The 18,728-nt window shown below is 33.9% G+C and overlaps 1 protein-coding gene across 6 annotated transcripts; it reads right to left on the reverse strand.

Annotated features, from left to right (window-relative positions):
- Nucleotides 1-7,532: 7,532 nt before the first annotated feature.
- On the reverse strand, nt 7,533-14,178 carry LOC112722790 (C2 and GRAM domain-containing protein At1g03370). Of its 6 annotated transcripts, none has more exons than XR_011867847.1 (10): nt 13,885-14,129; nt 12,902-13,163; nt 11,401-12,639; nt 10,263-10,445; nt 9,842-10,125; nt 9,614-9,730; nt 9,279-9,541; nt 8,717-8,896; nt 8,347-8,616; nt 7,533-8,256 (listed from the first exon to the last, which is right to left on the reverse strand). XR_011867847.1 is itself a non-coding variant. In XM_025773951.3 (10 exons), exons 1-10 carry the CDS (start codon nt 13,993-13,995, stop codon nt 8,050-8,052), a joined length of 3,105 nt encoding a protein of 1,034 aa, XP_025629736.1. In that variant the 5' UTR covers nt 13,996-14,178; the 3' UTR covers nt 7,533-8,049. The 6 variants fall into 6 exon arrangements, 4 of the variants coding, with proteins under 4 accessions (XP_025629736.1, XP_029146117.1, XP_029146118.1 ...); XR_011867846.1 differs by having other exon boundaries at nt 8,734-8,885; nt 13,885-14,128; XM_025773951.3 differs by having other exon boundaries at nt 8,717-8,885; nt 13,885-14,178.
- Nucleotides 14,179-18,728: the final 4,550 nt, after the last annotated feature.

The following is an 18,728-nucleotide window of genomic DNA, read 5'->3' on the forward strand; positions in this document are numbered from 1 at the left end:
ATTTGGGTTTTATATATAGGCTCATGATCTTTTAGTTCAAATATAAAAATTTACTATTTGAACTAATATCACATTTATAATTATTATATACACTTAATTAATAAAAAAATTAACGTAGTTATATATTAATATAGTAGTATGTTTTATGGAAAAGTTTAGGGGCCAGTAACTTTTGTATTTTCTGATCAGTACTTAACTATTAAAACAAAAGTGAGTGATTTTCCACCATTAGATGTAATTTCACACCATTAAAAACACTATTGATAGCCAATTGATGGTTATAAAACACTAAAATTACTGACCCCTAACATTCCTCGAAACCATCGATGCATATTCATTATCATCATATATATATATATATATGTTTAATATTTCAAAAATTTCCTCCTTTATATGTATAGTTCAAAAGAGGGAACAAAATATATGCGTCGGTTCCATTAATTAATTAATCCGTAGTGAAATTAAAGTGATCAGTCATGTACAAAGATTGTAGAAGTGATGCAAGGGAAATGACTCACCACCATTTTTATTTCGTTAGTTTGCTAATTTATATAATAAGGTAGCGAGTCATTACATCTAACCTAACTTTTTTCTTATCAGGCTACTGAACACATCCTCAATTATATGTACTCATACAGTTCTTAATTTGCGAATTAATTAATTGGAGTTAATTATTGGTATAGTGGGCAAAATCTTGGTTACTGTACGTTATTTAGATGTAAATGATTGTTTTTGATAAGGATGCAAATATAAGTGTGCTTTTATCGTAAGGGAGAAAAATTCTAATAAAAAAAGCGGTTAATTAGTTATGATTATGTCTGTCTTAGTGAGAAGTGGGAGTTGAAAACTTGACATTTAAGAAAGCAGGGCCTTCACGTATGAATCATGGTGATGTGTCGCTTTTTGAGCAAAATTCAAAAGACATGGTCAAAGCATGAAACATTAATTGAATTGGTCTAATAGACATCATCAATACTGGTAATACCCAAGAAATGCATGCATGCATGCGAGTATATATATATATATATATATATATATATATATATATATATAAAATAGGGTCGAATCTAGTGGAGTTTTATAGAGGTTATTGCATTGTCCCCAGGCAATTTTTACAACACATACACAAACTATAAAGTATTTGTAATTGTTCAATAATAACTACTTCCATAAGTCAGCTGCAACCTATAAGTTTTTTTTTTTTAGCGAAAACTCGCGACTTATTAAGTGAGTATGAAAAGATTATGCTATTTGAGTTATAACTCGTTAGCAACTGTAATCTATAAGTTGAATATAAATAATATTTTAACAAAATACAAACTGATTCAAGTATTTTATAGCTCGATTATGTTTTAAAAAAATATGTTTAAACTGATAAAGTACCTTTGATCTGGTTAAAAGTAAAATAATAAGTATATTTGGAGAAATTAAAATTTAGAACTAGAATTTAATATTAAAATTTAAAATTTAAAATTTAAGATTTAAAATTTAGTTTAAAATTTATGTAAAAAGTAATAATTTTAAAAAATTAATATTAACTAAAAAAATTAAATATTTAGTTGAACTCATTTTTTTAAGGGAAAAAAATATAACATTAAAAAGCTATTGAATAATACAACTACTTAAATTCACCCATCTATACTAGGATGAGTACTATATACTACGTAGTATTATTAATAGCAGCAATGAGTGAGAGTTGGAAACGCTTTAGTGCATGTAAGTGGCCGTAGTCAATTCTTTAGTCATAATAATGGACCTACATGTACAAATGTATAACAACTAGCTATGGTTATATTCTACGAAATTCGGACACTTTGCTAAGTTGTCGTGTTTGTGCGTTGGACAAATATTAAATACGATATTTATTCGATATACGTGTCTGTTGTGTTTAATCCTATTTTAATAATAAAAAAAAGGAAAAGTATATAGAACCAAAAGGGATCAGCCAAAAACTAAACAAAACCACATTAATTTATATTAATAATTAATTTTAAATTTTTTAAATTTAAAATTTAAAAAATTTAAAATTAATTAGGTAAACCTAATTAAAATCTATAAAAGCCTTCCTCTTTTCTCTCACGTTAACCTACCCATCTCTAACAATCACACACAGATCTCTCTCTTACCAATGCTGCTGGAAGCGCCGGCGACTTCTATGCTCTCCGCGACGCCCTCAACACAGAACCCCTACCAGCATTGAAGTGCAGAATATTCTCCCGTTCACGAACCTATACAGAAGAGTAAAAGCATGAGATCACAGGATCTTTGATGAAAATGAAGACAAATACCGTTACAGTTATTACTGTACCACGAGCTGAACCACGTCCAAAGGAGGCGAATTGGATTCAAGAGCTTCGACGCCAATTTGAAGGCAGTGGCGGAGGGCTTCTTCACAGGGCTGGCGGCGGTCATGTGGCAGTGAACGGGAGATGTCACGGGCGCCGCCATGAACAGCTATAGCCCAACCCATTGCAGCTTTTGCTTTTTTATTTTTATTTTATTTTTAGTGTTTTTTATTTTAATTTTTATAAAAAAAAGTGAAAATAATAAAATTTTATTTTTTATTTTTATTTTATGTTTTTTGTTGTTGCAGATGTTGCTCTCTGCGTTTTGCGATATTAGGTGCCGTTTTGATGATTAAAGAGACTGCAAACTACACAATTATAGAATTATAAAAAAAAACATTCATTTAATATGAAAAAAAAACATCCTAATACTTAACAAAAGAAACATCCAATTATATTTTAGCAAAAATAATTAAATATCTATAAAATTTAAAAAAAATGAAATTTTTAAAGAAATAAAGACATTTACATTTGCAATACAAAAAAATACGAAAAATATATAAAAGAACATCCATTTAGTATGAAAAAAAAAACATTCTGATATTTAGCAGAAGAAACATCCATATATATTAATTCGTATAAATTTTGAATTCACCAAAAGTATTTTGGCTGATTTTTGGCTAATACCCTTTTGGTTCCCTAGTATTGCTCTAAAAAAAATTTTAGATACGTTTGAACACACTTAAATAACATCAGGTATTAGCGTATCCAATCTTATTTTTAACATGTATTCTTAAAATAAATTTAAAAATTAAATGGTATATATTATTATTTATTAAAAAAATATTTTAAATATTTTATATAATTAAAATAAGACATTAAAAATAATTAAAAAATTAATTTATATTTTAAACTTAATAACATATCAAAATATCATTACAATTTATTTAAAAAATACTTTATATTTTATATATATGTGTGTCTCTATTTCTTATAAGATTTTAAAATTTGCGTATCGACGTGTCTTGTGTCGTGTCTCGTGTATGTGTCGGTATTTATGTATCATAGATTATATTAAACCAATTTGACTGAATCGAGTCGTCAATTTACTCGTCCATTTAAGTAAAATATTAAAAATTTGAATCTCATTTTATGTATACAATAAAACAAACCATTAGATAAAACTCAGAACCAATTAGTCCTTAGCTAATCACATTAAGGATATAGTCGAGTAACCAAAAAAAGCTATGGTTATATTATCCCATTTTCCGCATTGATGAATTGAAGCAGTAAAGCTATAATAAGTTGGTACAACTAAAAAAACTTACCAATATTTTTGTTCTACTAGTTATTGTTTTGACCAATAGGGCTTCATTGAATGCAATGGTCCTCTTTGGTTCCCTTGTCGAAGAATCTTATTGCAAATCTATGCACTTACAACTTTGTCAGATATTGTTTTTTAATTTTATAAACAAGGCAAAACAATATACTATTCCATATCCTAATTGATTCAGTTTACATTACACCGTTATGGAAATATATAGTCATTGCACGTTATTTCTTAATTAATGCTATCTGAAATCTTTCGTGGTATTCACATGTCGTTCAATATTCCAGAACTATATAGACCACACAAAGTATTCGATCTTCCCTGAAAAAAACAAAAGAATAAAATAAAAGTACCAAAAGCAGTATCAATAAAAATAAAAAAACTACTAACGTACGTGTGTGTGACTGGTATAGATATGTAGTAATTTGATATGTTAAGTAGAGAGTTCTTAAATTCAGTATTGAGGGGGAAAATACAGGGGAAACACAAACAAAGAGACCAATTTACCTTTCCTCCTATCAAGTTACTATTATATCATCAACTTCGATTATTTATTTATGGATCTCGCTAAAGAGACAATGGACTATTTGTACAATGTGTATAATGGGCTATTGAGTTACAAAATGAACATGACTTTTTGGATCTAGTGTTCTAATATCATGTCATGATACCACTCATCCCAAAAGTTTCAGTTAATAAAAAAAAGGTAACACTAATTATTATATCTCTAATACTCTCTAAATCTCTATTGTACACATTGTATAAATATTCTATTGGCTCCTCATACTTTCTCTTTATTTATTTATTTTTGAGGAGGTTTAGAAAAGCAAGATAATATGCATGTGTTTATTTTTATTTAATAATAGAAAAGTGTAATCAGATTGATGACAAAGTAATGAAATGCAATGTGAATTTGCCTTTGTACTTCCAAGTTTTGGGCTTAATCAGATTATTACTTTAATTCTTAATAGTGAATTCTTTTTAGGTCAAAACGAACTTATGAATACCAAATGTAAAAGAAAATTAAAATGATCGAAAATGAATCTCCTTATTTTTTTTAAATTGTTTAATAAAGTATATTTTTTATCTATATTATTTGAGTAGGACTAAAAAAAATATGTAAGAAAAGATATTAAATAATAAAATATTATATTTTACTAAATAATTAAAAAAAGAATTAAGAGAATTCACTCCCAAAATTATTAATGCATTAGTTGCATTAAAAAAAATTAAAATACTTTAAAATGTGTTTTTTAATATATCATTAGAAAAAATGGGGTCCATGTCAGACTTCAACTAAGAACTATGGTTTTTAGGGATGTACATGGTTCGACCCGGTCCAAAGACCCGGCCCAATCCCAAACACTTTAGGGGCTAATTTAGTGTGATTTTATCGGGTCTAGAGTCGGGTAAGGGTCTCAAAAATAGACCCGGTCATTATTTCGGGTCGGGTCCGGGTCATAGTTCGAGTCACCCGAACTCGATCCGGTGGCCCGATCATCATACACAATTAATATTTTGTGTTATTAGTGATGGATGATGACTATTTTTATGTGAAATTTAAATATTGTAAACCTTAATATTTTGTGTTATTAGTCATTATAAGATTATAAGTTAATGTTTTATGTTTAAAATGCATAAGACTTTAGACTAATACATAATATTGTATTATTTGTATTGATTTAAATATTTGGTGTTATTAAACAATATTAGTATTGATTATAGTTATGCTTTAATTTTAGAGAAGGATTGGTTCTTGTTATATTTTTTTAAGTGAATTTTACTATGTGAATTGTGAAATAATGGTTGGAGATTATGTGATTTTTACATGCTAAAGACCCGGTTTTCACCCGATTTTTACCCATTTTTCACCCGGCCCGAAAGTACGTAAGTTTTATCAGGTCTAAGATCAGGTTAGGGTCTAAAAATTAGGACCGGTTTATGTTTCGGGTCGGGTCTGGATTAAGCCAAACCCGGTGTAACTCGGCCCATGTACACCCCTAATGGTTTTAATTAGTTCCGGTGGAATAACGTGGTGGCTTTTTTCATTTTTTTTTTCTAATAAAAGTGGTATATATAATTTCAAAAATTAAAAATTAATTATTAAACTTGGGATTGATTGCTAGTTAGTTAGTAGTTTGGGATTGATTTCATCTCATAAACACGTGTTTAATGTTTATTGGTCTTGTTAAAAAAATGTTTTTACATATAAAAACTTGAATGCTTTTCAAATTGAAGCTAGGGTAAGGAAATTGGACAAGTTAGCAAAGAATGGGGCCAATAATTTGACAAGATAAAGCTAATGTTTAAATGGATATCAGTTTATACGATGACTCAAATAATTCAGAATTAGAGATTTAGTAAAGGTTGGGTTATTCTAAAAATAGTTCATTAAACTTGCAAATTCATCTAATAGGATTCTGACTTGATCGGAGCATGGGTTTTGTGATCCGAGACCAACTCAATTTGTGCAACAAGCAAAGCCAAGTCTTATCTTTTCACTATCCAAGATGCTATCTACAGTTAAATTTACCTAAAACTGTTCTTAATTTAAGGTGAATTATATGATAAAGATGTAAGTTTATAGATTTTTTTTAATAGAATAAAAGAGATATTAATAAAGATAAAATCCACATTTTGAATAATAATAAAATAATAAAAAATAACTATAAAAAAATTATATTCTCTCTATATCACTCTAATATGTACAGTAGAGTGCTCCTTAATTTAAATATCAGAATCCTTTATAGATATTTTACTATCAATTATTTGAGGAGGTCAAACAATTTCATCACTTTGATGAATAAATCAGAACCTTCGAATAAAAAAGTCTAGACCTCACGTCTAGATCTATTTTATTTCAGTTTCAGGTCTTTTCTTAAAACAATATCAATTCTTTTCTAGTCTTTTTTTTTTTTGAAAAAAAAAAAAAGTTGATGACAAATTTGTGATACTGCAACAAAAAGAATGTACGTATAATTCCTTAATTTTTTTTCTCCTTTTCCAAATAAAAAGGCGCCTAATTCTTAGAGAGAAGCTAAGAATGTGGGAAATGAATTGATGATTATATTATAGCTTTTGTATTATTCTGGTCTCTGGAGGTGTGCCTTAGAAGTCATACTTTACTCTACTCATATGCAATAATATTTAGATTTAATCATATTGAGAATCTACTCCATAATGTTTCCACAACTATATATATATAACTGTACTAAAGTTAAATATTCTGAAAATAAAGAAGCTAATAATAAGTTGTATATATAAATATGATGATCAATGATCGGTCAACAAATAAAGTTAATATGCATTATTTTCAATATAATGAACAACACAATAAGATCTGAGAAGCATGCATGCAATATCATATAACTCCCGTTAATATTATTATAGTATTGTGTCATTTGTGGTGTCTGGTTTCCCTCGCACACAATAACTCCATGGATCGGAGTATTTTCTTCTTTGCAGAGACCAAATAATATTATAATAATAATTTTCCATAAATTTCATCTTATTATTAATTTTTTCGTGACTCAAACAGAAATTTTTAAAGCTAGAAACTGAAATTTTAGTAATATTTCTTTCAAAAATACCTACATTTAACTTTTCAAATTCCAAATCTATCATTCAATTTTCATATTTATCTTAAAATAAATATAATATTGAGACATAATTCAGTCCAATAAAACATAATACAAAAACTTAATTTAGTCTTAGTCTCTGTCTCCCACTCTCAGTCGCAATCTCAGTCTCAGTCTCTCTTCTAAACGCAGTCTAAATTTGCCGTTGAATGTTGAGCCGGCTTTGAGCTTCTTTATGGATGAATCTGGGTCATTAGAAATTATGAATGTCTCTAAAATGTTCAATATATAAGGAAATGTGGGTCCTCATACATGAACAAAATTACTTTACAACAATCATGAATCATTCCTATCAGATACTTTTATCATTAATAATTACTGAGTAAACATTTCGGAATCAAAGACAACATACATACAGTATGATACTAGAGATACATACATACATATATACACGCTAAGACCCTTGTAAATAACATGTCTACAATTAACAGTTACAACACATAACAACATATACATTTGGAGTTTTGAAGTAGCAATTAGAGCATTTTCCTCTTCCTCAAATTTGTCTGAAAGAGTAAATGTTGGAAGCTAATCAGCAAAAAGAATAATCCAGCATCATTGCTGCTATTAATAGCAAAAGAGTAATATGTATGCACCATGCACCAAGTTCTAATCTAAGTTCACCAGCTTTCTACACCATGTACACTAGCAGGTTTGATTATTCCACAGAAAATTAGTGAAGTGTGCTAATCACACCCAAGCATGGATCTTAATCCAATGCATCACATATTTGTATGCTGCAATAATATCAGCTAGCTTCCCTACTTGTTCAAAGGTCAGATATAGTAAGACTCATTCATTCACTGCTTGGCGGTTTTACCAAATACTCCTTCTCAACTAGATTGAAGGTCAGCTTTAACCGTTCTTGTAGATGTTTTGTGATGTTCTTCAAGATCCTTTTCTGATGTTTTGTACTTTTCAGCCATTCAATTCCAAACATTACCTGCACTTTACATGCTTTTGCATTGTGTGGTAAATCATCGATTTGATAGCGAAGGTGCAGCTGTGGATTATTTAGAAGGCACCAATAATCAATGCTGTAGGAATATAAGGAAACAAAAAAAAGTATAACAGCTAAATTTGGCATACTCACATTGAAATAATCTGCAAGAGGAACTCCATGGAAGTTCATAACCTCCTCCAATAGCCAAACATTTCCATTCAGAAGAGATCTTTGCTGTGTACTTGTCACTTCAACTTTATATTTCGAAATTCGCTTCTCGAATTTGTAATATACTGACCTCTCACTGATGCTATCTATCTCAGATACCCAAGGAGTATAAGAATATTCAACACAACCAGATTTTTCCATGAACATGCGATCCAACTCGCCCCCCTTGAATAGCTCCATAAAGAAACTGGCCTGCATTAGTTATGGAAAAAGAACTATAAGCAAATCACAGACGTTAAATTGGTAAAATTTGCACAACAAAATGAGAGGGACAAAGATATAGAGAGATTACAGGAACAGGGACGGTACAAGTATAAACCTCAGACAAGATAACATCTTCAAGGCCAATGTATGAGCCATTCTCTTCACCATTATAGTTTTTTGTTTCAGAGTCTTCTTCAACTAACTGGACCTTCTGTTCAGGAGTCAAGGCTCTTGCCTTCCAGAGGGCCATTATAGTCCTATATAGCAGCTCCAGAGTAGTTTCAGTAAAATGATATGTTGTAATTAGTCAATTTGATTTTAGTAAAGAATTATATACAGCAAAAACATGTAAGAGATCACACTTGACAACATTAATTGAGAGAAAAAACTAAAAGGATCCATTTCTGATAATGAGAGGTTGGAAGACAAGGCTTAGTTGTTGTTTAACTAAAGGTCAACAATAGAAGCTAATTATTAGATATGCATAATCCAGAGGAGTTGCAATCATAAATTGCCTTCAATGAAACCCCCAAGATATAATACACCCTCAAAACAACCTCAATGATCATATTGAAGACATAGTAGAAAAGTATACAGTGCTTTTATGTAGGTAAAAGTTAGTAAAATGACATAACATGTCTACCATCTACCTGTTTGCAACATTGAAAGACACAAAGGATTGGAAATGAAACTTCAGTCTGCCTTGTTCATCTTGCATTTTTGCACCATGCCTAGCATCCAAACCTTTGCCCGGCCGAAGAGTTATGGAAATTGAGGGACTGCCCATCGATGCGAACGTAGGAGGAATGACCTGGATGTCTTCAATGTCCTCCCAAAGAAAAAAGAATTTCGTCTTGTTTCCAAACAAATTTGCATTAAATCCAATTATTCTTGCCGAAAGGAATAGACGGCCCTGTAGGGAAACCACATCCCTTGATTAAATGTTACTAATAGAAGCATGTATCACATGACAGGCCAACCATACCTGAAGGGGCATTTTTCTTTTTAGGTGACAAGTGAAGTCATTAATAAGAAATTCCTCAGGTGGAAGCTTGAAGAGCTTCTGAAATGCTGAATTTGTTTGAGGAGACCGCATAGTAATCTAACAAGTTTACAAATAGGGAAAGAAAATAAGCCAGCAAAGGAAGACAAAGCATAAGAACAACACAAGCTAAAAGCAATCAGATACCTAGCAACACAGGAAGATGTGTACCTTTTTGCCCACCTCTTTCTCCATTTTACTTATATAGTGTTTTACAACATTTCCACCTCTAGTGTTGTCCAAGTAAATTCTTAAGTGCAGCTTAGATTGGCATGCCAGAGCCAGCTTTCCATCAAGAGGAACCCATATGTCTGCAAGATCTGAGATGTTTGTTTTCAGGAAATTGATTTCAGTATGTCCAAGAGATATGGCTTCATCAAATGGTCCATCAAAATCATAAACGTCCACCTCCAAAACGGAAGGAGGATCATCCATAGCATCGAATTCAAATATTTCTGCATAAATAGACAATGCTATTGACAGAATTCTTTATTATGCATCAATTCAGATCACATGCAAAACTAGACCGTGTACCGGAGGTCCAAATTTCAGTTATAAGAAGCACAGCCAAATGATAAGTAACAATATTCACCATTCCATAAAGGATCAGATTTCTTGAACTTGATTGAGCTGGTTCTTGTTTTGTTGTTGCAAGTAAACACCACATATGGATCACATTTCCGACTAGAATTAACAGTAGCTAAATTGCTTCCTTCAATTAAGGCCACAGTTAGCAACCATCCATCTCCCGATGCTTTAATTCCATGATCACTACCTTAATATTTGGGGATTAAGGAAAAAGAAAAAAGTATATAAGCAAAGATATATAGACGCCAAAGTCAGAAAATGAGCTCCAAGCAAGTAAGACAAGAGGCAAATGAGCTCATGTTCACCCCATTAGAGAAGAACAACAGGTCAAGAGATAGCAGAAAGCTGAAATTGATGATTCCAAACTAGTATTAACTGAATTAAATTTCTGTTCTAGACAACTATAGCATTCATCAAGCTCATAGTACTTTATCCACACAAATATTCACTCAACACCCTGGTCCTTAAACCTATGGATACAAATAAATCCTATGATAGAATTTCTTTTGTGAAGGCAATTATTCCATGAAAAGTTAGGCTTTCATTAGTCTGTTGGGCTGACAAGGACAGGACACTGAGACATGAACACAAAGACACAAAATCGTATTTAGCAAGTGAGACATAGACAGAGACATTGTGTCCTGAGACGCTGGACAGAGACACAACTTATTTTTTTATTTCTCCTTTTATTATTACTATCAAATTTTTTATTATTCTATTTTTTATTGTAAATTTTGTGTGAAGGAAAAAATGAAGGTAAATCGGACTTTTTTATTGTTTGTTCTATTTTATATTCAGTTTATTACCAAATAAAATACAAAAACACTAATTTTTGTGTCTTTGTCCTTTGTGTCCTGTTCTCAATATCTTGTCTTGTCCGAATCTCAACGAAACGCAGCCTTCTAGATGGTAGGATTAACACAGTAATTTATTTGGGCATGTAAGCCAGATCAGGCTTTAGTTGTAAAGGTCGTGCGACGTTTTTCTGGATTCAAGACAAGTTGTTTTTTGCAAGGCAAGCAGGGAGTTTTGGAATGAGCAATTTTCTATTTTTCAAGCATAATTGTTTAGATACTTTGGTAGCTCTTTCTCAGTGAGAAGATTAGAGATCATATAACAAACAAATGCAAGTATGAGATTACCCATTTGTGTTCTGGCCTGCATGAAGCGTGAGATCAAACCCAGCACTCGTTCAGCTTGAAGGGCTAAAGCAGCAGAAACAACAAATTCGCCAATTGAATCTGGCAAGTCAAGCCCAAAAAACTCAAGCCCTTGAATTGTACTAGATTCAGCCAGAATTATATGGACAGTGATGTACAACCCCATTAAGAGTGTTGAGACAACTGTGAAGTTAGCAAAATACTGCACTGCCAGCTTCCAATCTGACTGCGGCTCCGGCTGTATCGATGCCAAATCTTGTTCCTTAGCAGAACCAAGGTCCTTTGAATCAACAGGATTAACAATCTGAGATAACATGGCAGCATAATTACCAAAGCTTTCCTTCATACCTTGACGAGCACCGTTTTCTATCATTCCTTTCATCATGGTGCTCTGTACAAAATTCAATCGCCATGATATCTCCAACCGGGAACACAGTTCTCCTGATTGCAACTCTGGCCCTGGTGTGATCACATAGAGTATTTCAACCTTAAAGGTGCTCCCATACATAACATCTGGGGTGCTGACACAGGCGAAAACAGCAAACCTCTTCCCATCAGCTTTTAAATATGTTTGATCCTCATAGCCTTTGACAGCCTTAAGTAACTTAGTGGCAGCTTTGAGGTAAGAAAGTGATCTTTTTAATCTCTCCCCATCATCCTCTAACTTCCAAGGTCCTATTTGCAGTTCTGTAGTGCCCTGTGAATCTGCAAATGACTTTGCAAAATTGGAATCGGGTGCAAATAGTAATGCATTCAAGTCTTCTGGTGCAATGTTATACAATTGATCTATAAGCACCCCTCCTGATAAATTGCTAGGAACTTCACTTCCTTGATCAGCCGATTGAATTTTCTTCATACATTCTTCAAAAGTTTCATTAGAGGTCGTCTGATCCTCAGTCTTGATTTCACCTTCTTCAGCTTTGCTAGTTTCAGATAGGTCCAAGTCAATGCTTTTATTCAAAGAAGATTGTACAGGCAGCTCGGAAACTTTACTACTGAAAATTTGGGCAAGTCGGCCTGCAAATGTTTTTTGTGGAGCAATTTTCTCATCCTTAGACACTATAGTTTCTTCCCTAACTGGCGAAGATGAGTTTGAGCGTCGAAAAGAAGATGAAAACGATTCAGTCGTTGCATCAGAAAGTTTCCTTCGTAGTGCTATTTGATCGCCGTTACCATCAGATGGATTATTTTGGCAAAAGTATATGCTCACAAGAATGTCACCTGTCAGGAAAATGTTCAAAAGCAACAATGCATTACTCATACATAGTAAGCACATTATTTTCCAATTGGACAAGATCATACGAATGCCAAATGACCCTTTTGAGATGTAAAATCAAAATTCTAAAATTGGCTAGGGTGCAATTTACACTATTATTTTGATCAGTGGCATAGGTTGGCATGAAACCAAGATAACAACAGAAATATAACCAAAAAAAAAAGTTTAGATAAGGTGAGTTCATTTAGTACAGCAAGTACAACATACCACATTCCTTCTTTTTGGATTTCACGCTTTTGGGTTTGAGAGAGTGCCAAACATGGCCAAGAGATTTAGATGGTTCTTCAAAAACAGATGAAACTGGCACCTTAATCTTCCCAACCACGTCATCATTGAAGAACTTATCTTCATCCATGACAGAGATGACCAGCTTCTCTTTAAGGTCATCAACACAAAAATTGAACTCTTCATCCCACCTTGGTTCCAAAGACTTCTTGATCACCTTCGTCTTGAACTTCTGCTTCCCCAACTGTAACCGAACGTAAAGACCAGTTGCCCCATTAGGATCCGGAAGTTGCAAGTTTTTTGCCTCAGTTACCCGAACCACAAGCTTCATTATGTTATATATATATTTTTAGGTAGTTCTTCTTCTTATTAATATTACATTACAGTTATTTGTTATTATTATTAAAATCGGAATTCTGGGACAAAAATGCCAACTTTTTAATTATCAGAGGGCACCCCAGAAAGATCTTCCAAAAGGGTAATGTAATGCATGCGAAATGAGGAATTTATCATTAGACAAGGAGAGAAAACAAATGATGGCAAAAAAAGGAAAGACCAATTGGAAGCAGAAAATCAGAATCAAATTGATCAATGCAGCTTTAAAATGATCAAAACAAGAAAAATCTAACCAGAAATCAGACAGAAGCATGTTTAAAAAATAATCTTTGTCATAAAGCCTAAGAAAAAGTTCATTCAAAAATTGTTTCTTTTTTGTCAGAAATTGATCACCGGTGGTTGGAAATAAGAATTGGACAAAACCGCATAAAAATTGGGTCATCAGCATCAAAATAAAAGATAATTATGAAAAAAAGTAAGAGAATTGAAGAGTGGATAACACGATAAACAAACCCTAAAATGCCCCAAATCAATTGAATTGGGAAGAACCAAAAAACAAAAAAAGAACAAGAAAAAAGACTTAGTGGATAATTTAAATATCGAAATTGGAAAGAGAGGGAGATTCGGACTTCGGCATTAACTTTGTCTCCGTTTTTTTTTTTTTCTTTTTTGTTGTAGTGGTGGAGGAGGCCATCGCGCGAATGGTGTTGGAATATCGACATTGCAATCATCAATTTCATATGGTATGCTCATATTCCAAAATTTACTTTTCCAACGTAGCCAGTGCAAGGTACTTAATTAAGAAATCTTATGCCACATAAGTTAAAGGTCGATACTGGATACCTCTACTCTACACAATAATCCAAAGATTCTTATATTAGATTGGTCTCAACTCTCAAGGTTATGAAATTGATGCCGAGTGTAAAAGAGACATTTTCATTTTTGGACTGGATTTATACCTTCAAAAAAATTTTCTTTCAAATTTCAATTTCAAAGTAACTCATAGTAAATCACTATTAAATAAGTGTAACTCCTCGAAATTTTTTTTTTATCAACGCGCAAATATATAAATATCTTTATAGGAAAGATTTTGTTTCCTTTTTAAATTGAGAAAGTCTAGGGAGCCAATGTGCTTGATGTATAATGCATATAATGGAGTTAATTTTGAATTAAAATTAAAATAATGGATAATTAATTAATTTTGAATTAATTCAAATTTAAATTTTAAAAAAAATTAGGAATAGGAGCAGTTATAGAAGCACAACGTAGACGGCAGTTTATCAATACCGTTTCGTCTCCGTCATCTCCAGGTCTCAACGAAAACTACTCTCCCACCCGTCACTTACCGCCGTCGGATTCGACTATCACCACCGTCATAGGCTGCAAAGGCCCTCTTCCAGCAACAGCAACACGCTTGTTGTTCGATCTGTGTTGAAACGATAACCACGCGGACATCCACCGTGTACAGCAAGAGAGAGCTTGTGGTTCTTGTACTTGATGTCGACGTCGCAAATAGAAGGGGTTTCAAGTGTGGTTGCTCTTCCAGCCCCGTCACCCCGCCGGAATTCATTAATGGAGTGCGTTGTGGCTGAACCGGTAGATTGTGTTCCATCTCCCGGCGGAAATGAGATTTCATCCAATTCAAATGAAAATTTAGTTGAACCTCTCGTCATCGATCATGTGCAAATGACTAAGGTAAGCATCGTTACGTACGAAACGCTTTTTAATGGATTGTCATTTTTATTTGACTGGGCAGTTTAGAATCAATGCAAGTGGCTTGTTTAAGTGTATGTTGTTAATTGGTATTCAGATGCATGAACAACATGAGTTAGTCAACGAAGTTTACGAAGTTTTTGACATATCATTCTATGGTTATATGTATGTGAAATGTGGTTCTGGAAGAAAATATTTATATGTTGAAGAAGCTTATATGAAAACTCATTAAAATAATCTATACTCTCTCTCATAAATAAAATACAGGGGCATGTAGGCAATGCTAGTGCAAGAGGTATTAATTGAACTAGAGTTGTAGTCAATGGTATAATAGATATGGAGAATATATTTTGATAATGAAAAAGAGGAATGCAGGAGTAATATATTGATGCTTTTATGGTATTTGCTTCCTGCACGTTAGTATTAGAAGATATAGTTATCCATGATGCTCAATGTATGCATAAAGAAATCATCGCTTTAAAGTAAAAATATGCACCAGTGGCTGAGAAACCGAGGAAGGAACTGTGTATAGGATTTATACCTGATGCATGTTCAACTGTATGCTATGCAGTGTTAACGTGAAATAGACTAGGTAGTAGTCACAATAATTGTATAATATTTCAAATGAATTAATTGATTCAATTAGCATGAGTAGCATTTAGATGCCTTTGGTGTAAAGCCTTTACTGGTTGGGTGGATGAATTGATTTATAAATTTAGTTTGAATTTTTTTGTGCTAGTAAGTGAGGTTTTATGTAGATGATGTTGAATAAAAATTGTTCCTTTTTTTTATTATTGTAATTTGTGTGTTTATGTTGAAAGTGCAGGCCACGCAAATGTTGGATGTTACTGATGTTGGTAGTGATGAAATGGATATTTGGGACGAGGTTTGGATTTTAGTTTAAATTTGTGTAGTCAGGATTTGCGTTTTTTATGTCATAATTAATGGCTTTGTTTCTGTTATTTTTTATTTGATACGTAGTTGCCTGATCACGGTACCCTGGAGGAAGATGAAATACCAAGCGTCGGGATGCGGTTTGCGAAGTTGTAACTAGCTCATGATTTTTATGTTAGCTACGCCAAGAAAGTTGGATTTGCAACTAAGATAAGGACGACAACATTTGACAAGATCACGAAGGAACCCGTTAACCAGGCTATCCACTGTAATCGGGATCGCATCCGCGGGTCTCGTGTCAAAGCACCAACGCGCAAAAACCCGATTTCAGCCGCTGGGTGCAAGGCAAGAATATATGTGAAATTTGATAAGGAGAAGCAAGAGTGGATTTTTTTCAAGGTTGAGTTGAGGCACACGCACCCATGTTCGGCGAAGAAGGCAGTGCACTACCGTGAGTATAGGCAGCTGAGCATGCATGCGAAGTACGTGATTCAGAATAATGATGAGGCTGTGATTCGACCAAACAAGACCTTCCTATCTTTGGCCAATGAAGCTGGGGGCCCGTCGAATTTGGGATTCTCAGAAAAGGATTTAAGAAACTATATTACAGCAAGACTCCGAACAAGCAACGCAAATACGGATGTTAGGGAGATGATGAACTATTTCATGAGAATGAAAGACATCAATCCGAACTTCTTCTACGCAGTGCAATTGGACGATGAGTGTAGATTTAGGAGTGCAGTTTGGGTTGATGCAAGGTGCAGGGCTTCCTATGAATACTACGGAGACGTTGTGTCACTTGATAGCACTTATAGTACAAACAGGTAACAGGTGTTGTAGTTGGTTTTATTGGTTTTGGTAATTTTTTCCCACGTGGTTGTGCCTGAGAATTCATAATGGCATATGGTTATGTGTGTAGGCATGGGTTACCGTTTGCGTCGTTCGTCAGTGTCAACCACCATGGTAAGTCAACCCTCCTTGGATGTGCGCTGTTGGGAAACGAGGAAATTCCGAGTTATGAGTGGGTTTTTACCCAATGGTTGACGTGCATAGGAACAGCTCCACAGTGCATCATTATTGATCAATGCAGATCCATGTTTGGTGCGATTAGAAATGCATTACCCAATACATGTCACCGTTGGTGCATATGGCACATCATGAAGAAGTTTCCTTAGAAGCTTGGAGGTTATCGTCGGTACGTAGAGTTGTATACCGACCTCAGGAACATTGTTTTTAACTCTCGGACGGAGGAGTCATTTGAGAGAAAATGGTTTGAATTTATGGAGGAGTACAATTTACATGACAACACATGGCTGTCAGGTTTGTAGTTTTTCAATTACGTTATGCTTTCCAATTCATAATAATACGGTAGCTTGCTTTATTTGTTTTGTAACAATCAGTTCAGTGAAAGGTTTTTGATATAGAAACTGTGTGTTATTTGTAGATCTTTATGATGACCGACGCATGTGGGTGCCTATATTCTTCAAGGGTGAATTTTGGGCTGCCATGAGGAGTACGCAAAGGAGTGAGAGCATGCACGCATTCTATGGTGGAATCTTACACAGCAAGACTAGCTTGGTCCAATTTGTTCACGAATACGACAATGTGCTTGGATCCAAGGAGCAGAGGAAATTGGAAGATGATGCAGTAGACTCCAGGGGGGTAATACCTTGTGCAACGAGCTCGCCTATGGAGAAACAATTTCAGCAGGAGTACACTACTAGCATGTTTAGGGATGTTCAAGTTGAGTTTGTGAAAAAGGCTGATTGTAGAGCATCTGTAGTTACTGAAGACTGGCTAGTGGTATGCATGAAGGTGGAAGAGAAAAAATTAGTACATGATACTATGATCTGTGATTCGTATGTTGTCCACTTTGACCGCTCCACACAAGAGGTTCGTTGTGAGTGCAATCTTTTTGAGAGTTCAAGTGTGTTGTGCTGTCACTGTCTTGAAGTTTTTCACTCGTTTAAAGTGTATAAAGTACCTAGCTGCTATGTTCTCCCTCGTTGAAGCAAGAATATAAAGCGCAAGCATACTTATATCAAGAGCAGTCACGACGTCAGTCGGTCAGATGTGAGTCATGATGCATTCAAGGGACTATGTGCACACTTTTACAACATTGCGCAAGAGTTCGTAAATGATGACGATGAAACAGCATTGCTGCATGCTGCTTTAGAAGAAACAAGGGCCAAGCTGAGCGAACACCGTGCTAAGAAGAGGTCCGCGAGCGTGGCGGAGAACCACACCAGCATTGGCTCACAACATTCGAATGTTCTCGGTGTTGTTGACATCCAAGCACCACCGTTGGTCACTACAAAGGGCCGGCCAAAGAGTAAGAGGCTCGGATCAACCCTTGAGAAGTCCTTCAACAAATCTAGGCAGAGGAAAAACAAGAATGCTTCCCGGGTACAATCCTTGTGTCAATATGACTTGAACTATTAATTTTGATATTATACTATGCTATTAGTTCAATATTGTTATTTTTGGGTCGTTTAGCAGGTGGTTCGGTCAAATACTTATCAGGATACAAACACTGGTGATCCTATTGCCCGGACTGTGCCCGAACAAGTGGGGAGCTTCATGTCTTTGCTAAGCTCGTTTGACAAAAGTTAGAATATGGGGGACATGGGTGTGCTTGTGTTTATTTGTCATCTTCATGTACATATTATTCCGGATGGCATTCATGTACCATGGGTAATAGATGAGGTGGGTAGTATTATGTTATGAATATTGATGTTACGGGGTTGAATGAAGTTGTTCCAAGAATCTATTCATGATTTACTGCAATATACAAGTCACATTTGTTGCAAATAAACCAATTTAACATGTTGCATTCTTTATGACTTCTAATTAGTGTGTTAACTTC

The sequence above is a fragment of the Arachis hypogaea genome, chromosome 11 (genome assembly GCF_003086295.3).
Source record: "Arachis hypogaea cultivar Tifrunner chromosome 11, arahy.Tifrunner.gnm2.J5K5, whole genome shotgun sequence".
NCBI classification, from domain to species: domain Eukaryota; kingdom Viridiplantae; phylum Streptophyta; class Magnoliopsida; order Fabales; family Fabaceae; genus Arachis; species Arachis hypogaea.

Coding starts and splice junctions, on each gene's coding strand:
- LOC112722790 (XM_025773951.3), bottom strand. CDS start 13,995: ATGAAATTGATGATTGCAATGTCGATATTCCAACACCATTCGCGCGAT. Junction 10,446..11,400: donor GCAGGCCAGAACACAAATGG/GTAATCTCATAC, acceptor CCAAATATTAAG/GTAGTGATCATGGAATTAAA. Junction 9,542..9,613: donor AAAGAAAAATGCCCCTTCAG/GTATGGTTGGCC, acceptor GTTTCCCTACAG/GGCCGTCTATTCCTTTCGGC.